A 23,261-nucleotide genomic window follows, 5' to 3' on the forward strand; every position below is an offset into this window, starting at 1 on the left:
ATTTTGATATGTAACCTTTGAAATAAATTGGAATATTCTTTCCAGATACTCTTGGCACACACCAAGTGATCATAAACAATAATTTCATAAAGGTCACTTGCTCAATAAGTAGTGCTCACGGCAAGAAGTGTTCAGGACTACTCAGATATTTCCCCCTTTCTCTGAGACTCTTAATTTATTCTTTTTTCCTTCTTTGAAGCTCCAAACAACACAAATTTTCTTGAACCATGTAGACTTACAGAATTTCTGGAATGATTACCGTTTTCCTCTTTTTCTTGCACTTCACTCTTTTTTTTTTAACTTAAATTGGCTGATAGAAAGTAGGCAAAGCAGTTTGGGGGTGGCGGGGGGGGAGGAGGCTAAGTCATTCAGCCAAAAACTAATTGGCTATTTTAAATGAAATTATTATTTGGTTTCAATTTCTCTCTACTCAAATTAATTTATATGAATAGACATGGCTAAAATAAGTAGGCATAGATATACTTGTGATGTCTGCTTTTACACAATTTGTTCATTTACGAAATGTATTTCAGAAACCCTATGACAAACCCCAAAGAAGCTTAATATTTCTTTACCACTATAACTTCGGCTCCTCATACAAAAGCTAAAAATTGTATTTTGTTAAATCTGAGCTCCAATCATGTTAGTTGTGTCTTTTACCAATAAAACAGCCCCAATCAATATTATTCTACTTGCAGATAATAACTTTTCTTACTATATGCCAATTCCATCTGCTGCCAAATAATACAAGTGACTATAGCCCTTATAAGAAATGACCCAGAAAAGGATTTCCTTTCTTCAAACCTATCTAAAGATATTTACATGGGCCATACCCAGGATATTTGGTTCTTGTAAAGGAATCTAGAAGTTGTATGCAAAGGAGAGTCAAGACAGGTCACAGGAAACCTCCTATAGGGAGGATTTGTTTACACCCCATTAAACCCCATTCATTTCAAGTCTCTTTACAAATTGTAATCAATAATGAGGATAGGACATTTTCAGGATGAAATTAGTAAAATAAAACTTTTCATTATTTTTTGTTCCCCTTGTTCTAAGAAGAAGATTTGAAGCTTGAATAAGCTTAATTGTAATTCTAATTTACTGTAATGTGAATTTCTTCTTCTTCTTCTTCTTTTTAATCTGTACATTTAAAGACTGTCTCTTGGATGCTCTAGGGTCATTTAAGCAATGATTCTTATTCTCGCTCAATCTCTTAATCTCTCCCCTGTCTCTGTCTCTGTCTCTGTCTCTCTCTCTCTCAGAATATAAATTGAATACCATAGTTTTCAAATAAGAAGGAACTGATTTGATTCCTAGATAGAGTTATGATGAGAAGAATTATGGAGCTGGTGTCATTTGAAGTGGCCTTGAAGTAGAAGCAGATGGCAAGAGGTGCAGGCAGGGGGGTGTTGGGAAAGGTAGTGATGAAAGGCTTCTTTTTATCTTCTGTCAAACCTCACATCATTACAACATCTACAATTTACTACTGCTGATGCTGTTAGGTGGACTTCTGGAAAACTGTAGAATCTTAGGAGATGTTTCTTTAAGATCTCATCTTCTCTGATAATTAAAAATGGGCAGCTTATTATAGAGGAAACACTGACTTTAGCTAGAGCACACAGTGCTTAGAATTCTTAAAAAAACAGCACTGAATTTGGATAAATCCAACAAATGTTGCTAAAATGTGGACTTTACTGCCCACTGGATCTTTTTTCTCAGCCACTGATGTGACAGAACACAAATCTAACAGAGGCCCAGTTGGAGTTGACTTTGGGATGAAGGTGGCCTCTGGTAGGGAGAGACTGTTTTGGTTGTGGCTGTTTCCTACACACCTTCTTCCTTCGTTAATGAGTGGAAGTCAGAGAATTTAATATATGGTAAAATTTGTAGTTTATTTTTATGAACTAAAGGGTTCAGCTATTTCTTTCTCAGGATAATTTTAATTTGAAACTGAAACAAGTACAAACACCCACTCAAAACATAATAATCCAAGGTAATCCACTTTGATGTTCAATATTTAGATATAGGAATGCCTATCTTTGAGACAAGTTATGGTGTTAATATATGGTAGGGCAGATGGACCAAATATAAATTCAGAACTGAACAAATTACAGGAGCTGTGAATACATTTTACAGCATGTCTTCTATTTGTTCATTTTTTCAGCTGTTTCCCTCTTTATTATGCTACTTTAGTTGTCTAGCACCTATAGGAATGTATCTAGAAAATGTGACTTGAGTTTATAAATCCTGTAAGAATTTGCATTTATCTTTGTCAAGAGGATAACTGAAGGCAGTGAGGTTTCTGTGAAATATTCTAATTAATCCAACTCACCATATTTTTGTATTCTGAAAATCCCATCAACTAAAATTCAGTTCTCGTCTTAAGAAGGAGGAAAAGAGCAGAGGTGTCCCTGAGGAGGAAAAAAGGAGGAATTAAAATAAAAAAAAAGTGAATAGAACTAAATGAAGGAACCTGAACAGGAGATTTTTGCATAAACATCATTCATCTCCCTGCTTTCCTTCCAACAACCCTTGACCTCTACCCTCCTGGAGATCCAATCCCGTTGTCAAGGAACACTTTACTCTTCCAGAAAACCTAGAAACTTTTACCAACTTGTCTTAAACTCAGCCAGCTTGTTAGTCCGTGTCTGCGTTCTGGCTGCCTCATCTGCCATACACAGAAGCAGTCCCTAATGGCTGGAGAATGTGAGTTTTTCTTCCTGCAAAATATGCCTCACAGTACTGAGTAAAGCAAAAGAGGCCTGTTTTCTAAGACTCTGCACTTGAGAATGTGTTCGGACAATCTCTGCCCAGATGCCAGCGTGCAGATGCATATTTCAAACGTTCCTTTTCCTGATTAGCATGCAGCCAGAACACCTGTTTTGCTGCCTGGAGGAATCATATTCAAAATGAAGATACACCTGCACACTCAAATATTTTCATTGCGTTTATAAACAGAGCTCTTAGTATTGGGGTGAATATGCTCCTATCAGTCCAAAGGTGTGGGACTCTGCCCTCTGAAATGACCTCAGTCCCATTTTGTTGATGGGCCATTTTTTAAAAACTGCATTTGTAAGCAGATTTGAAGTGTTGGCACTTTCCACGGAGATTACTCTGTGTGTGTGTGTATGTGTGTGTGTGTAGAAGGGGTGACTATCCAAATCGAGGGGCAAATACCCCACTTTGGCAATAGGATAAGACAGATTCCACACATGATAGTTTTGAATGTTGAAAAGGACAGGCAGGCCATTGTCAAAATATACACCTTTCTTTGAGCATTTAAAAATATTTTAAATACAGATCTCTGAAAATTAAGCTTAAACTTATAACTATGAATATGAAATAATCATCTCTAAGAGAAAAGTAAAAAAAGAGGGTAATTGCTTAAAATTATAAATGACTATTCAAAATACAATGACAACTATACTTTTTAAAACCATTATTCACAATGACTTTATTTTAAAGCGTTATATATAAATTTATAAGTGCACATAGGATGTGTTTTATGTACATGGATTAGGTAGCTGTTTAAGCACAACAGTGCCTACCGGAAAATTATTTTCCACAAGAGTAAAGTGTGGACGATTTGAGGTCCTATTAAAATCATCTTTGGGAATGCATCAAATCTATTTAACAATACAGTTATGGGGGAAATGAAAGCCTGACTATCTTGCAGTTTGATTTAAATGATAGAATTGGGTAGCATAATTCAGTATTTGTGATTGATAAGCTTCTAGGAACTGAGCTTTTGAACCTTTTCAAGTTCATCAAACACTGCGCTCATAGGCAATGCATAGATAAATTATAGTCTTCTAAATTCCTTAGAATTCAGAACAGTGGAATTGAACTCTATCAGTTGAGTAATAACTCTACACAAGCCAGATCCCAGTCATTCATAACTAAAGTAGTGACTCTATCAGCCCAGAATAAGAATGGAAACACTCAAATAAGACATTTGGGCTGCTACAAAGAACAAAAATATAGATTGGCCCTATATTATTTTTTTCTTAATCTGTCTAAATCAATTAGACATTTGAATTGTGGTATTGTATTTCCAGGAAGCGTCATTGCTTTCTATTATCCTCATGACAAAAATAAACAATTCCTTTTGAAATCATAGAGAAAAAATGCCTCCCACTGAGTTGATGCTGTGTGCTGTTATATGCAAGAACATATGTGTAATAAAAAATGAGAAATTATGGATCAAATAATGATGTTGGAGCCACTTACACAAACAATAGAGAGCATTTTGGAAGAGCTCCAAATATCATCACTATTGTTTAATTTCAGCTCCAGTTATGCATCTGCCTAGGCTAGTGTCAAAGATAATAATCTCACCAGATAGATATAAAATGCACAACTAAAATTACATGGCCCCATTATTCTGTTTACACATAGTACTAAACCACTCTTTTCCAGCTGACTGACCCAACAGAGCATTTGTCCATTGAGTTCCCTTGCAAATTTGGTGGGCTGATGCCCATTTCTTTGTCTATATTAGGTCATTTTGTACCAATGTAGGAATAAAGTAACTAAGAAGAGGCATGAATATGTTTGCTCTCTAATGAATCTGTTCTTTACATCTTGCTCTCTGCCTTTCACACACAATTATGGGCTTTTAAAGCAAGGGAGAGCCTTAGTGGAAGTCACAAAATGCCAATTAAAAGAAATGGACAGAAGCTGAGCGCCAAATCACTCATTCTGGGAAAAAGAGGAAGACAAAGAGAGCTATGCATTTTAGCCCTCTTCACTGAAATGTCTTCTGCCAGTCAACACATGATAGAACCCTCAACTAGAAGGAGATTTAGAAAGTTACTCAGTCCAGCACTCAGTATTTAATTCAAAACCACTTAACAGAGGAAGTTTTCATGTACAATATTAGTCAAGGAGAAAGAAAGAAAAAGAAGGAAAGAAACAAATAAACAAGGAAAAAGAAACTAAAAACAAATGCTAACGAGAAATTTTCATTGTCCAATTTATACCTTAAAGTAAAGGTAATTTTGAAAACTATGATGTATCAGTGGAGAGAAATATCATATTCTTTTGTTAAGTCATGGACTGAAAGACAAAACTTTTGTCATTTATTTTCTTTGAATGCAAAGCATTGCCCTCTAAGTAAGCCTGAACAGGATCTGCCTCTCCATCACTGACAGTTAATAATTAAATCAAACATTATATTCAGCAATAGAACATATGCATCAGCTTCTTTCAAATTGCATTTCCTTCCTGTTAGGTCCATTAGTGTAAACCAGACTGCCTTTAGAAACCCCCTTATTGCTGCTGTCTTTCAGCACAGTTCCTGAAATGGATAATGTGGTACATATTATGGGCAATTACACAGAACTCCCCAGCGATAGGGTTTTAGAGTTACAGAATGAAACAGCTGGAACTACAGAGCTATAAGCTAATCATAAAAAAAAAGGAAATAGTTAAAAAAAATAAATAATCCGGACAAAGAAAAAAAATGAAAAGCACAAGAGGCTCTATAAAATCATTGTTCTTAGAGAAACTGTCTGTACCTAGAAGGATCTCCAGAGTTCACACTGCAAAACTATCTAAATCTAACCATGTTATTTTAAAAAATACATTTTCCCATGTCTTCTACACTCATGGTGTTAAAAAGCACATAACAAACAGCTAGCCAATAGGAGGTATTGGAAACAATGACATTCTTCTCTCTAGCTTTATCAATGTTGTATTTCCATATTAGTCACATTGTGAGAAATCTAGTCTTCCTTTTCAATTTTATTTCCATGAAAACATATATGGTGCTAGAAGATGGGTTTTCTATTCACTAAATGAGCCACCCAGATAATATTTTCATCTTGTTATTTTATGCTTGGTTTGGGTGTATAGTGCCTATGCCACAGAGATAAGAAATTACATAATCTATCTCTCCACTTGGTTTGGGGATTGCAATTGGAGTGTTCTGCTTGAAAAATCAGACACAAACATTAGATATATACCTAAGGGAAAAGTTTCCTATTCAAAAAGGAAAATATATATTCTCATTTCTTCCTCACAGTTTTAGGAAAGAGAGTAATAATGGGTTTTGATGGCAAAAATGTTGCTTCGTTTGGTTGTAAGCAAAATGCAGTTTTAGCTTGCGCCAATGAAGTGTTTTTGAGAATTTTCAGTAAAATTACTTTATAACTTGAGAAATAATGGAACAATCTGCACAGTAACTACTGTGAAATGAAACAAAAGTGGGTGCAATTTCAAACTTTAAATATAGCCACAAAACTATTTTCAAATTTGTTGCTAAAGTATTCTACAAAAATCTGAAGATATTAAAGCAGAATATTTGTACAACTCTTGGAGAACTATTCTTTTTCTCTATAAAGAGATAGATTACATAGTCATAGCCAGATTTATGTGGCTACTTATATACTTTCATAAGACTTCAGTAGCCAATATTTATTTCGGCAACAATAAAATGCAGCAGGAAGAAGCTGGACATAAAACATGCTATCCAGTTTGATATCCTTAACAGTCATTGTCTCCTATTTCCCTTAAGAGCAGTGATTCTTTGTTGTTAGGTTTTTTTCCCCCTTTCCAGTAAAAGCTTTATTATGATAGAGTGGAAGGAGGGGAAACAGAGATGTTAACAAGACGAAATGTTAAAGTCAAAGGAAGACTATGTCTCCTCATTATAAAAAGTAATGTTCACTTTAACAGTAAAACCCTCATTTGTTTTTATTATCGGAGCTATATTGGTGACTGTACAATATAATAAGTGAATATGTTCTGAATACCCAAACCTATTTGTTATGTAACAAACAAAGTTCAGGAGATTTAATTGGAGGTTATGTTTTTGAATGTCCCTGTTTTTCATAAGGAGGGACACTGAACAGAGGGAGAAAAGACCTAATACAAATTGCATCTGGACGGGGGAGATGGATAAAGAAACTAGTAACTGATACTTAAAGAAATTCCTCACATCTTTTTATTTCTATATGAATTTGCCCCAAAAGAAAATAAACTGTTACCTATTAATTTCTAACACAGGAAATTTCTAGAACAACACCCCTCTTCTTCATATTAAAAATAACTATCTTTGTCTCCATATGGTTTGCATTTCTGTTTAGACAAAATAATAGTCCTTAGCATATACTCATGCCAGTTCCTGAACTAAGGACTTTGTGAATATTAACTGATTTAATCTTCCTAACAACACTGTGGTGTAGGTACTATTATCTCCATTTTGCAGATGGAGAAAACAAACCAGAAGACTTACATAACTGGCCAGTGCCACCACTTTATTAAACGGTGAAACTGAGATTTGAACCTAGGTAGTTGGAGTCCAGAATCTGAGCTCTTACATATTAAAATATATTGCCTTTGAGGATAGGCATATTGCACAGCATTATGGTACATAAAGTATCAGGTCTCAGTTTGCTCAAGAATGATTCAATAGCAATGAATCATGCATCCATATTTGGAACATGCAAATCATGATTCTACCATATCATGGTGGTTACTATTGGTAAGCATATAAAATTGTCACATTTACCTTAGACCTAGTCAACAAAAAAAGACAGAGCCCATCCTGCTAATATCATACTACGACATTTAGTTTGTGGATCTATTAATTTAAAATACTTTGCTTCATTCTAATAGCTCTTCTTCAGATTCTTGGCTGGAAAGCATCTGGAAAAATACCCCCAAATAATCCAGTGAACACGAGGTATAAAAAAGTTGCCTCATTATAAAATAGCCTACCATGTATAATAAATTAAAATTTTTTGACGTTCATTATTTTTGACAGAGAGGCAGAGTGCAAGTGGGGGAGGGGCAAAGAGAGAGAGACACACAATCTGAAGCAGGCTCTGGGTTCTGAGCTGTCAGTGCAGAGCCCCAGGCAGGGCTTGAACTCACGGACTGCTGGATCGTGACCCAAGCCAAAGTAGGATGTTTAACCAACTGAGCCACCCACGTGCCCCTCAAGTATAATAAATTAAATCCACATTCAGATCTCTTAAAATTTCTTATGTTTTGCTTCTTGTAAAAGAGTTAATTACATGCAGAAGTAGTGGGGTTTTTAAAAATGAAAACATCGAAAGAAAATACAGCAAAATACTTGTATGATTTTGAGTTGGGTAAGCTTCTTCTAAGGGAGCCAAAACTCAGAATTCATAAAGAACAGGATAAGTATTCTTGAATACCTAGCAGGTTTTAAATGTATGACAAAGATACTATGATTAAAAATACACCCAGGGGCACCTGCATGGCTCAGTTGGTTGAGCGTCCGACTTCAGTTCAGGTGATGATCTCACGGTCAGTGAGTTCGAGCCCCGCGTCGGGCTCTGTGCTGACAGCTCAGAGCCTGGAGCCTGCTTCGGATTCTGTGTCTTCCACTCTCTCTGCCCCTCCTCCACTCATTCTCTCTCTCTCTCTCTCTCAAGAAGTAAATAAAAATTAAAAAAAAAATACACCCAGATTATGGACTGGAAAAACATTTGCCACCCATATATCACAGAAAGGGCTAATATATATTAGCAGATATAAGTTACTTATTACATTGGGATTTTATCTTAATGCATTATCTATATTATCATTTCTCAACTTACATAGAGGTCAGTTGGGATCTTGTTAAAATGAAGATTGTATTTCAGCAGGGTTTGGTCCCAAGATTTTGCATTTCAAAGAAGCACCATATGATGCTGATGTTGCTGGTTTACACATCACACTTTGAGTAGCACTGATCTAGACTTTGCCCAGTTCATGTAACTACATAAATAACCTAACTAATTTCAAACAAAAATTTGAGGACAACTGTCATATTTTTATTCACGGAAATTGTTTGGAATGATGTCATTTAAAAGGAATACATTTAAGCCTTGGATTAGAGAAAGGATTTCATATCCATATGACCCAAGAGTGAGGTGAGAACTATTTGTTTTCTTCATACCCTCTAAATCTAATTTTCAAAGGAAAAAAAAATAGAGGACACAACCCAATAGAAAATCGAGCAAGCGATAAAAGATAATTGACATGAAAGAAGTTAAAAGGACAAAAAATTTAAGAAAGCATTCTTCATCTTACTGTTAGTCATAAAATACAAATAAAAGAGTAAGAAAATACTTACATTTACTTATTATTTAGGCAAAAATTAAAAAGAGGGAAAATAAAATGTTTCTGTCTGTGGAGGATGTACTAGATCACAGCAGATCAACGTTCCTGTGATTAAAAAGAAAAACCTATACAAATCACATATAGCACATGAACAAATAGAGGCCCAGGGAAAGTAAGTTATCCAACATTAAGCGATATGTTGGGATAGCTGGGATATTCCCACACCTAGATTTTAATGTTACTATTGCAGTCTACTGACTCTCAACAATGTACTGATTATTTAAGGGATCTAAGTGATTTAATTTATTACTACGTGAGTGCTGCCTTATCCAATTTTTACAATAAGATTTAAATGGAATGCTTAAGGTCTAGGATTATAATGCAGACACTAAAATAAATTCAAAGAGCATTGACTTTCATGCACCTGCTCTAAATTTAAATACTGTGTATTTGATAGCAAAGCACATTGATAATAAGGTCACTGTAATTAAGAAAAAGAAAAGCTTCCACCATATATTTATAAAATCCCACCCCATAATTTATATGCTAGAAAAACTTAATTCCATTTAGATTAAAGGGTTAGTGACAAAAATTAAAGCATAAAATATTAGGATCAAATGTAGATATACTATATGACTTCAGGATGGTGAAGCCTGAAAGTAAAAGAAGAAAACAGAAAAGAATTAAGGATGCATAGATAACGTGAGAAAGAATGAAGGAAAAAATTTTGTCTCAATCGTATTTCTCTGTTAAACACTTTAAGTATGTTCATTTGTAAATTGTATTTATTCTTCCAAAAATAGGCTGTTTTTGTCCTTGATGATTTTTCTCCATTAATTTGTGCATCATATTCTTATTAATTGATAAGAATATTTTGTATTAGTGACATTAACCTTTTGTCAAGTATATTGTAAATACCGTTTCTCCATTCTTCCTTTAATTTTGTTAATATTGTGGCATTATTTTAAAAAATATTCTGATAAAAAATATAAATAGGTCCTCTATCAAAGAAGAAATATAAATGTATAAATAACACAAGGGGAAAAGGTTCAACATGATTGCTAAGGAAAGAAAATTTTTAAATGAAATATTAAAGAGCAGAAATGATTTCCAAATAATAATAATGCACAATTCTAAAGCAAATTACAGGTTAACTTTTATAGACTTCCAGTTGAAATGTAAATTTCTGTAGTGTTTCTGGAAGTCGATTAGATAATTTGTAACAAGAGTATTAAAGAATTCAATCCTGTAAAACCTCTTCATTCAGTGTGTTCAGGAAACTGTGTTAGCTCTAAGGCTTACAAATAAACATGACATAGTGTTTGCCTTTATTGAGTTTAGGATTCCACAGTAGAACAGAGCTAAGTGCTCAAGCAGATGTGGCAGCTGTTGCTGGCAGAATTGGAGTAATTCTCCTACAAAGACCCAACTATAAATTCTAGATGACATACAATCTAAATATATATAATAAAATAATATAAACACAGATAATAATATAAATATGACATAATATTATATAAATATAACATAAATTATATATACACTTATAAAGAAGATAGATTTTAAAATTTATTGCTACATACTTGCACATGGTACTTTAAATATATATATATGTAGCATATATTTTTATAATACATATATTTAAGAATAAGAAATTATTATTAAAAATTCTAGATCTGAGAAAAAGTTGAACCTAGATAGATAAACAAGCATTACAAGCCATGCTTTTTCTGAATATATTTGCCATCTGGACTAAAATTCTGTGAAACTGAGCTGGTAGTTTGTGTCTTTCCGTGAACTGGTCCATTTCATCTAAGTTGTTGAACTAATGTGTGCAGAGTTGTTCATTGTACCCTCTGATTATTCTTTCAATATCTGTGGGATCTATAGTGACACCTCCTCTTTCATTCTTGATATTGATGATTTAGATCTTCTCTCATTTTTTTGAAGTATAAACTCTATAAGTTTATTGTTTCACTGATCTTTTAAACAAATAAGTGTTTTCATTGATTTTTCTCTATTGTTTTTCTGTTTTCAATTTTATTGATTTCTGATCTTATTTCAATTTTGTTTGCTGTAGGTTTGTTTAGTTTTATTGAGGTGGAAGCTTAGATGACTGATTTAAACCTTTCTTCTTTAATAGAAGCATTTGGTACAAAAATTTCTTTCCAAGCACTGTTTTAACTATCTCCCACAGATTTTGATATGTTATGTTTTCATTTTTCTTTACATCAATCCTTTTGGACTGTTTTTTTTTTTTTTTTTAATGACATGTACCCACCATGATCATGTCATTCAGAATAGTTTACTGCCCTAAGAATCCTCTGTGCTCTACCTACTCATCCTTCCTCTTAACTTCTGGCAACCACTGATTTTTTTTTAAATATAATTTTCTTTTTTATTCAGTTTTTATTAAGGTTATGGTAGCTTCATAAAATGAAATTAGGAGTGGGGCACCTGGGTGGCTCAGTCGGTTAAGCATGCTTCTCTTGATAGGGGCTTGTGTCATAATCTTGCTATCATAAGGTCGAGCCCCATTTTGGGCTCTTTGCTGACAGCATGGAGCCTGTTCAGGATTCTCTCTCTCAAGCTCTCTCTGCCTCTCCCCTGCTCTCACTCTCCCAAAATAAACAAATAACCATTTAAAAAAATCAAATTAGGAACTTTCCTTCTTTTGTGCAGGTTTTTTGAATAATATTAGAATTCTTTATTCTTTAAAGGTGATGTAGAATTTAGCTGTGAGCCTATCTGATCCTACTATCTTATATAATGACTGACTTTTAATTACCTTTCCAATCTCTTCAATAGTTAATAGTAAATAACTGATTCAGTTTTTTATGTTTTTCCTTCATTAAATTTTAGGAATTTACATGTTACTAAGGAAACATCTATTTCATCTGGATTTTAAAATTTATTGTTATAAAGGAACATAATACTTTTTGTAATTCTTTTACTTCTTGTAAGCCATAATTACATTTCCTTTCTCCTTGATTATGCATATTATCACTTTAAAAAACACCAAATGCATAAGGACGTTACTTAAAATATTTTTTAATTGAGGTGTAATTCATATACAATTATATTAGTTTCAGGTGGACAACATAATGATTTTATATCTGTATATACTGCAAGATGATCACAAAATAAGCCAACATCCACCTTACATAGTAACAGATTATTTTTCTTTTGATGAGAACTTTCAAGATCTAGTCTCTTAGCAACTGTCAAATATGTAGTAGAGTATTATTAACTATAGTCTCCATACTATACATTATATCTCCATGACTAATTCATTTTACAACAAGAAGTTTGTACCTTTTGACCCCCTTTACCCATTTCTCCCATGCCCCAGCCCCACCTCCGTCAATCTTTCCTCTATGTCTATGAACTTGCTTTTTTGTTTTCTGTTTTCTTGTTTTTTTTTTTTTTCTGTTTTGTTTTAGATTCTACATATGAGTGAAATCATGGAGTATTTGTCTTTCTCTGTCTCATATATTTCACTTAGCATAATACCTTCAAGGTCCATCCATGTTGTTGCAAATGGTAAGATATCAGTTGTTTTTTCCTAATAAATAATACTCGTGTGTGTGTGTATGTGTGCCACATTTTTTTTTATCCATTTATTCATTGATGGACATTTAGATTATTTCCATGTCTTGGCTATTTAAATAATTCTTCAGTGAACATGAGGGTGCACTTACCTTTTAAAAATAAGTGTTTTTGTTTTCTGATAAATACCTAGAAGTGAAATTGCTGGATTATATTATAGTTCTATGTTTAATTTTTTGAGAAAACTCCATTTAAAATCTTAGTTTTTATTAGGGGACCAAATTTTGGATTTACTTATTCCTTCTAGTGATTTTTTTCTTTTATTAATTTTAGCTTTTATTTTAATTTCTTGTATCTTCCACTTTTGGGTTATTTTGATTCTTTTTCGAATTTCTTAGAAAATTACCTTTAGAAATCAAGTTATTTTATTTATTTAAAACATGTTTTTTAGAGTAGTTTTAGGATCACAGCAAAATTGAGGAGAAATACAGCGATTTCCCATATTCCCCCAAATATGTGTACTCTCCCCCACTATCAACATCCTGTGTCAGAGTGGTATATTTGTTACAATCAATGAACCTACACTGACAAATCATTATTACCCAAAGTCTACAGTCTACACTAGGGTTCATTCTATGGGATTTGAAAAAAGGTATAATGATACATAACCATTGGTATAGTATCATACATACATACATATATACAGAGTAGTTTCAGAGGTCTAAAGATCTTCTGTGCTCAGCTGATTCATCCCTCCCTCCCTCCACAGTTTATCCATTCACCTGTTGAAGGACATCTTGGTTACTTCTGAGCTGTGGCAATTATGAATAAAACTGCTATAAACATCTGTGTGTAGACGTGGGCATAAGTTTTCAGTTCCTTTGGGTAAATATCAAATAGTGTGATTGCTGGATTGTATGGCAGGAATATGTTAAGTTTTGTAAGAAACTGTCAAACTTACTTTCAAAGTGGAAATGAATTTGCATTCACTTGTATTCCCACAACCAATGATTAGAGTTCCTGTTGTTCTACATCCTCACGGGCATTTAGTTTCATGTTTTGTATTTTGGCCATTCTAATAGGTGTGTAGTGGTATTTCATTATTGTTTTAACTTATAATTCCCTAATGACATATGATGCTGGGCATCTATCTTGTCATACGCTTATTTCAACATAGTTTGAAATTTCACTTGAAACTTCCTTTTTGAGCCATGGATTATTTTTTTAAAATGTTTGTTTATTTATTTTGAGAGACAGAGAGATCAGGGGATGGGCAGAGAGAGAGAGAGAGAGAGAGAATCCCAAGCACGGGGCTCAACTCACAAACATGAGATCACAGCCTGAGCCGAAATCAAGATTTGGATAATTAACCGACTGAGCCACCCAGGCGCCCCGACCCATGGATTATTTTGAAGTGTGTTGTCTATTTTCCAAATATATAGAAATTGGCTTAGTATTTTGTTTTGTTTTGTTTTTGATATCTGGTTCAATTCCATTGTGGCCAGGGATCGTATTTTGTATGGTCTTAATTTTATAATATTATCATTGATTATACACCTGTACTTTATTCAAATTCTAGTGTTTAATCCTCAACAAAATTAAGACATGTATTAAATGTCTTTATAGAGACTCTACAAAGTGCTCTGTGGTTGGCATAAAGAGAAGAATAAAACATAATCCCTTAACTAAAACCAAAGAAACAGATGTGTAAGAGCTACAAACATAGTAGTTTGTAAAGAATTTGAGGAAACAGAATTCAGAAAATAATAAATTCTACCACAGGAATTATAGGGAACTGGGAGTCTGAGATTTCATGGCAGAGAGAATAGGACTGCAGAGTGTTGAGCGTAGAGAGGAAGAAAAGGCCTGCCAGTACTTGACTTTAAATTCTCATTATCTTTTACCTCCTAGAAGTGTTAGGGGAGGTACAGAAGAGGGTTTCAGTATGGGATATAACAAGGACAGAAAGCTAATACAGGTTCAGATTATGATTATATTCCACACATTAATATATGCTTATATAATGTTCATATTAATATATGAGCAAGAAAATATCAAAGGGGTTTCTTGGTGGGCATTATCTATCCTTCCCTGGTAATACTGTTCCCCAAGATAAAAATTTATGTGAGCCAAAGCAGATTGTTAAGGAAAAGAAGAGCCCATTTTGAAGAAGCTGTTCTGAGATGCCCGTCATGAACCCTTGTGGATATATCCAGTGTGTATAGAGAGCTCAAGTGAGGAGCTGAGTCTTAAGATATAAACTTGGGACTCACTAAGATGAAGTAACCTAGGGGAAGTGTGTAGAGTGAAAAGAGAAAAAGTGAAGGATATCATCTTGGGAAACACCATGGTTTAGTGGAGATGAGAGTAAAAGGAGCAAGAAGGACACAGAAAAGAGGGATCAAAAAAGTGGGAGGAGAGCCAGTTACAAGCAGCGTCACTGAAGCTAAAGGAGTGAAATGTTAAAGAAAACAGGAACTGTCAGAAGGGTCAAATGCAATGGGGCAATCAAGCAGGATGAGGACTGCCAAAGTCCACCGACTTTGTCAATAGACTCTGTAAAAAAACCCAGACTGCAGCTGCTTGAAGTGTGAATAGGAAGTAAGCAAGTGGACACAGTGTCTATAGACACTTTGATCAAGAATCTTGGCTAAGACAAGAAAAAAGGGAAATAGAGAGGGAGATAATATGCAAGTAGCCAGCTAAAAAATAAGGAGAAAGAAGTGCTGAAGAAGGAGCATCGTATTGTAGCATAGATAAAAACACATAAAGAGTGACTAGCTTTGACTAGGATCACACGAGCCTCTGACATCAGAAGAAAGAAAGAAATCAGAACTTGTACATAAAGTTTTGTCTTTTTCAAAGCTGTCTCATCAGATAGTTATAAAATCATTACGATTTGGCTTAGTTGCTTCAAATGTCTTAGGAATGTCCCTCTCTTGAGTTCATCCTCAGAGACAGGTGGATTTACCACACACAGATGCACACACACATTTAAGTTTTCTTGTAAATATAGGTTATGATGTTTAGAAACTGAGAAAAACTATTTTGTACCATATGATGAAAAAGGCAAGATGATAGATAATCCTTTGGTATAAAACAGTGTTTTCTTAAGTACACTTATTAACTGAAATGAAAATAAATTCCAAAAAGGGAGTACCCAAATGTTTGTTGATTAAAAAATACTGTAATAAGTGCATGACCTTTTGATCCAATACTTGTACATATTCATTTTACAAAAGTGTATAGAAATTTCACTGCATGTCAGGCATTAACCTAGAGAGTAATCTGGGACTCAACAGACATGTTCTGATAAATTGATAATAAACTTGATTTTATAACAGTATATACTAACTTGGTATGATGACATATTCTCTCACTAAAATCAGTTAAAGGAAATACTTAGCTCAAATATTTAATTCTTCCAGCAAATGTATTTATATCAATTCTGAAGCATTTGGGCATGACTCTCACTGACTTAATTTGCAATTATATATACTAACAAAAGAATTTAGCTGAATAGAGAAAGTCCTAGAATTCGATAATGTACTGCTAAAGAAAGAATTCTGGGTTCACTGAACTCAACACAGCCTGTATATATCATTAGATGTTTGGAAACATTAACTACCCACATAGAAAAGGGGCTGCCATTAATATTCAGAGTAGATGGTCTCATTGCTTTGTTATGTCTATGACAATGCTTCACTCTACTATATGCTTCAACTTCTATATTGTGGTTTCTCCAAGTGTGGTCAGATGATGAATCTGTATTTTTCATAAATTATCCAGGTAATATTTATGTAGCATATAAGTTGAGAACCACTGCTAAGGTTTGCAATTGCTGAGCAAATGTTGTAAAAGAAAAAATAAAAGGCCAACTACTGTATCTCCCAAAGACCATATGTTTTGATTTTAAAGAGCTATGCCCAGGTGATCAGGTATGAAAGGGAGGCAGGTGGCAGGCAGCACAGTACCACCGAAAATATTGATTTCAGATGCATTAGACTTGAGTTGGACTTCTGTCCAATTCTTTCTGGCCTGTGTGTTCAAAAAGAATGATTTTATTTCTTTGATCCTCAGTTTTCTCCTCTGTAAAATGGTAGTCACACACACCCTTATAAATTTACTTAAAGGGATTAAATGGGACTAGAGGTACAAGTGAATATCCTCTCCATCTCTTTATCGTTCCTATAATCATTTTCCTACTGAGTCTCCATTCCAGAGGCGCAATCTTAAATGCCTTTAAGAACAGGTCCATGGGTAATAAATAATGAACTAAGTAGTCAGAGCAAGGCAATAGAAAATTACAGAAACTATGGTGAGCTGCCGAATGTATACTCTGCCTAAAGACATTTTAATAAAAATCAAATAAGTCACTGTGGGCCAAACAAAAGCCATCCATTCGTCAAATCAGACATATGACAATTTGAATCCCCTACCTTAAACTGATATATTCAGAACCCCACTTTTTTCTTTATTTTGTTTCTTTATTTTTGAGAAAGAGAGAGGTGGTGCACGTGCACACAAGGTGAGGAGGGGCAGAGTTTTCTTTCCCTTTTTTTCTCTTTCCTTAGGGAGGGGACCCTACCATAAGGAGGGGCAGAGAGAGAGAGAGAGAGAGAGAGAATCCTAAGCAGGCTATGCACTGTCAGCACAGAGACTGATGCAGGGCTCAATCTCATGAACCATGAGATCATGACTTGAGCTGAAACCGAGAGTCGGACGCTTGACCAACTGAGCCACCCAGGTGCCCCAGACACCAAACTGGTCACTTTGATGGTAACGACTGCTCTCAATCATCTTTATATTATACATCCTCAACTCCCTCATCTAAATAACTAAACTTTATTGAACTCAATAACCACAGATTTTATTCCTCTTCTCCTTGTTTCCTCTTAGGTATACTATAGAATAGGACTCAACAGGAGAACACTATTTCCTTTCTATATGATTTTTTTCGGGCTTTATTAAAGTATAATTGACAGAAAATGTATATATATTTGATTCATAATGTAATGATTTGATACATGTATATGCTGTTAAATGATTACCATAATCAAGCTAATTAACACATCCATAATGGTTATCTTTTGTGTGTGTGTGCTGAAAGCACTTAATATCTATATTCTTAGCTACTTTCTTGTATACAATTATTAACTGTAACCACCATGTTGTACATAAGATCTCCAGAACTTAGTCATCTTATAATTGAAACCCTGGATTTTATAGCCAGCTTCACAACTTAGCAGTTTTACAACCTACATTCAACTACTTATTTTCTCTGAGCTTAAATTTTCACACTTGCAAAACAGACATAATAATTCCTATGGTACTGTTACAAGGATTAAATTAAATAATGTGTATAAAACTCTGTACCACAAAAATTCTCATCGTTTATTTTTGAAGTTTTTCTTGGTATTTAGCTGATATATTTACTCTGTAGATTCAATCTTAACCAGGCCAGTTCTAACCAAGTTAGCAAATCCATAATCAATTTCCTTCCTTTAAAAAAAATAGTTTTTAAATCTTTACTTATTTTGAGAGAGAGACAGGGTGTGAGCAGGGGAGGGGCAGAGAGAGAGGGAGATAGAATCCGAAGCAGGCTCCAGGCCCTGAGCTGTCAGCACAGAGCCCGATGCAGGCCTCGAACTCACGAACCGTGAGATCATGACCTGGGCCGAAGTCGGATGCTCAACCGACTGAGCCACCCCGGCGCCCCTCAACTTCCTTTCTTAAATAAAAAACTAGATGGATTATTTACAGTGGCCAAGATGTGGAAGCAACCTAAGTGTCTACTGATAGAAGAATGGATAAGGAAGATGTGGTAGGTATATATATAATGGAATATTAGTCAGCTATAAAAAAAAATAATGAGGGCACCAAGTTGGCTCAGTTGATTAAGTGTCCGACTCTTGATCTTGGCTCAGGTCATGATCTCACAATTCGTCACATAGAGCCCTGTGTCGGGCTCTGTGCTGTTAGCACAGCCTGGGATTCTCTCTCCCTCACTCTCTCTGCCTCCCCGCCCCAATAAAAAATAAATTAGTTAAAAAAAATAGTGAGATATTGCCATTTGTGACAACTATGGACCTAGGGAATATTATGCTAAGTAAAATAAGGCAGACAGACAATTACCATATGATTCGCATATATGTATAAGCTAAAAAACAAAACAAATAAACAAATCAAACTTTTTCAAAAAGCAGAAACAGACTCTTAATACCAAAAAGCAAACTGATAGTTGTCAGATGGGCAAAATGGGTGAGAGAGAGTGGAAGGTACAGGCTTACAGTTGTAGAATGTATAAGTTACAGGGATGAAAGTTACAGCATGGAGAAAACAGACAGTGGTATTGTAATAGTATTGTATGGTGATAGACGGTAGCTGCATTTGTAGTGAGCATAGCACAACATATAGAGTTGTCAAATCACCATGTCCTACACCTGAAACTAATGTAACATTGTATATTTCAACAACAACAAAGAATCTTGGGTGGACTGGTGGTATTCAGTAATAGATCTGAGCATAATGGGTAATACTTTGGTACAGTTTCTTGGCATAGAGTTAGGGACAAGAGAAAGCACCCTCTAGGAATTCTGAGTCAGTGATGAAATAGGCTGGAGCTGAGTAACCAAATCTAAATTAAGGCAAAGCAAAGGAGAAAAATCAAAGGACAAAGCCAAATTCTGATTATCACAGAGTGGGTGTATGGAAAGTTAAGGCAGAGATAAATGCCAAAGCTAGAGAAATACTTTTGGATAACTAGGAACAGCTTTTTACAGGAATCTTGAGCTGAAGGTAGTGTTCACATGTTTAGGAAACTAGCCTGGAAGTAGGGTCAGACATACCTGACTTGTAGCCTAACTGGTACATAATTCAGGCTTAGTATCCAATTCTTCATGGCTTTACCCTACAGACTGGCCAGCCAGCCTGCATGGACGTCTACCTATTGTCTGCCTCTGCTCCCAGAGTGGAGCTGAGTAGAAGCTCAAGCTTCTGGGTATCTATTGTTTTTTATCTGTATTTGCTTCTCTGGATTCCTGTTGACAACCTGGTTGAGTACCACAATGGATTTGTGTTTTAAGAAACCCTGACCTCTTTCTTTGACCCCAGGCTATTGTCCGGGCCCTTTGCATTGCTTCCAGCCTTATTTCTTTCAGTCTATACACACAGGTGTTAATTAAGATGCAAGTGTTAATTACTTATTTATATATTTCTGTTCCTCACTTGGGTAAGCAATCATCCTCAAGAGGATAGATTAACTCAGCCTAAACCACCTCAGGATATTTGGATTTCTTTTCTTTCTTTCTTTCTTTCTTTCTTTCTTTCTTTCTTTCTTTCTTTTTCTTTCTTTATTTCCTTCTTTTTCTTCCTTCCCTTCCTTCCTTCCTTCCTCCCTCCTTCCCTCCCTCCTTTCTTTCTTTCTTTCTTTCTTTCTTTCTTTCGAGAGGGCAAGGGGCAGAGAGAGAGGGAGAGAGAGAATCCCAAGTAGGCTCCACACTGTTAGCACAGGGCCCTACATGGGGCTCAAACTCATGAACCATGTAATCAGGACCTGAGCTGAAATCAAGAGTTGGACGCTTAACTGACTGAGCCACCCAGGCACGCCAGGATATTTGGATTTCTAACTTGTAATATCTTTCCCATCCCCTCTGCCTGTCCCATAAATTACTTCCTTCCCCTTTCCCCTGAGTTACTGAGAATATTCCTATTAAAGGGGATTCAGTGAAAATCATGGAGGCCTCCTTTTGCCTTCTACTACTAATTCTCTAATTCTGGGCTACATTTGGATGTTGAGAATCCTTTCTGACTAAATTTTCAAATTATGTTTCCTATATGTTATGAAACATGTCAATAAGATTACATATGGCTTAAACAAATATAATTTTCCTCCAAACCTATGCTAATTATACTACTCTGGCCCTTCCTCCCTGAATACAAGAAACAAATCCAATTTTAGAGGAATAGGAACAAATGTATACAGCAGCTAATGGATATTATTTATTGCTTGGGCAATACGAAAATTACACGGTGTTGCATACCACAATAATACAAATTATAGCTTATTAGACACTATGGAGGAGGGAAGATGTAGAGTTAGCACTCACTTTATAAGAATTTTATAAGAACTCAAGTTTCTAAACTTGATAAATTAGGGAGAAAGAATTTGGATTATAAAAGACTGACATGATTTTTGACAGAATTCGCTGGAGTTCTTTTTTTTTTAATAAATTTTTTAAAAAATTTATTTATTTTTGAGACAGAGAGAGACAGAGCATGAACAGGGGAGGTGCAGAGAGAGAGGGAGACACAGAATCTGAAACAGGCTCCAGGCTCTGAGCTGTCAGCACAGAGCCCGACGCGGGGCTCGAAATCACGGACCGTGAGATCATGACCTGAGCCAAAGTCGGACGCTTAACTGACCAAGCCACCCAGGCTCCCCTCACTGGAGTTCTTTAATCCACCTAATGAATGTAAAATATGGAAATATGGATTTGATTTCCAAGTATCAATAAGTATCTTTTTCAGCAATACCACAATTGCAGAGAGAACATAAGCCACCTAAAACATTCTATAAACCATGAACAGAATTCCCTGAATATCAGATACACAATGAGAATTCAAACTTATCATTAAATTACATCAATTTCTTAGTCATATTGCATTTACTTTCAGAACAGAGACAACTATTTGATTTTTTTCTCTCCAATTGTCTTTTAGTTCTTTATAATAAGTGAAAATGCACACACACACACACACACAATTTTGTTTTATTTGCAGTCAGACTTATGACTATGTTTTAGCTAAAAGATTATCTCTTAGAGTAAAAAAAAACAAAACAAAAATAGAAACATCTAGAGACATATCTTAAAGAAACAGAAATTATGATAGAGTAAATTTTAACTAGGGGTGTGTGTGTGTGTGTGTGTGTGTGTGTATATAGTTAAATTCTGAATATAATATAATTAAATCACTTTTGCTATGGCTTTTGTTATTTACATAAACAAAAAAATATGAAAAACAAATTTTACCTCCATCTCCTCACAAAAACAAAATACAGTTCAGAACTGCATCCTAATGCATTTATTAAAAGAATAAACTTTCATAATTTGAAGAACATTGGTGGTAATACTGAAATGATCAAAATGTTAAGTCAAAATTGTGATTGATATAAGGGTCCCTGGGTGGCTCCATCAGTTAAGTGTCTGACTTCAGCTCAGGTCATGATCTTGCACTTCACAAGTTCGAGCCCCGCATCGGGCTCTGTGCTGACAGCTCAGAGCCTGGGGCCTGCTTCAGATTCTGTGTCTCCCTCTCTCTCTGCCCCTCCCCTGCTCATGCTCTGTCTCTCTCAAAAATAAACATTAAAAAATTTTTTAAAATTGTGACTGATATAAATTTGCCTTCAGTAAGTAAATTATCAACATTTTGTCTTCTCATTATTATATTCTTAATTTGTTATATAAGTGTAGGAAAAGTATTTAGACAGAATTATAAGAAGAGGCTTTATTTTAAGATTGATGCTGAAATGTGGATATATGCTTTGCAACAATAACACTGGAAATTTATTAGTATCAACATCTTTTTCCAACCTGTGAAGCAAGTTTGTGTATCATTTTCATGAAAAGATTTTTTTAAATGTTGATTCAAGAGAATGTTACTATTCATATAAAAACAAGACTTGAATCAGTGACTGTAATTACAGTAAGTGTATGTTTGTATTATTTTTGTTTGTTTGAATGGTCTTCATTATATATATGGTTTGTGTACTAATTACTACAAGTTTTCTATAGGCTTTGTTAGTTTGGGAGATGTTTGCTTTTAATTAAATAATCTTGTTTCATTCACCCAAGACCTGTACCTGAAGACCTAATATAATCTTATCATTATATAGGTAGTAAATAATCTTCACAGTCTGTTTTTAAAAGTCTGGCACTATTTGAGACACTTTATATAATTTTGGAGCCTCTCAGTCTTTTAGCTGTCCAGGGATCTATATAGTCAGATGAACGCAGGAATTCTTTACATACATTGTGTCTAAGGACACCCTTTTTCCTATGCAAACCCAGGATTATCTTTCTTCACATTTGTGCAATTGATTTCTCATCAGTAGATCTCTGAGGGTGATGGTATTTTTATACCCATTATACAGATGATTAGCTGGGACTCAGAAGGGTTGAATGATTCACACAGCTAGCAAACTGCAGAGCGTGGGCTTGGATTTAGACCTTTCATGGTTAAGTTCAGTCTCTTTCTCCTTTACTCTGTGTTGAATATCTAGTATTGACTACTCCATTGCCCCACTCAGAGATTTCGTTATGAGTCATAAATATGGATTTGTTTGTGCCTTATGTTACTTGGACAAATCAAGATACTGAGTAAACCCATTCTGACAGGGCATGAATGGCAGAAAGCACACCTATTGCTAAACTCACTCATAAATATGTCTCAGCTTATATATGGATAAATATTTAACCAAATAAATTTCAAAATCATATTGCATTTTGAAAATGCTAGTTTTCTATTTAATTCAGTGAACATTTTTTATTTTTTAAATGTTTATGTATTTATTTTGAGAGAGAGCAGGTGTGAGCGGGGGAGGGGCAGACAGAGAGGGAGAGAGAGATCATCTTAGT

General features: G+C 34.8%; 1 protein-coding gene across 1 annotated transcript in view; it reads right to left on the reverse strand.

The window, feature by feature from the left end:
- The window catches only part of LOC128775927 (translation initiation factor IF-2-like), a 497,738-nt gene that overhangs the window by 71,589 nt on the left and 402,888 nt on the right, over positions 1 to 23,261 (reverse strand). The window contains exon 4 of the mRNA XM_053899155.1: positions 2,333 to 2,411. Coding sequence (XP_053755130.1) covers positions 2,359 to 2,411 — 53 coding nt within the window. The 3' untranslated portion in view covers positions 2,333 to 2,358. The remainder of the gene's footprint in view (positions 1 to 2,332; positions 2,412 to 23,261) is intronic.

This window comes from Panthera pardus, unplaced genomic scaffold, assembly GCF_024362965.1.
Source record: "Panthera pardus isolate Hobbes unplaced genomic scaffold, ASM2436296v1 HiC_scaffold_11, whole genome shotgun sequence".
Taxonomy (NCBI): Eukaryota; Metazoa; Chordata; class Mammalia; order Carnivora; family Felidae; genus Panthera; species Panthera pardus.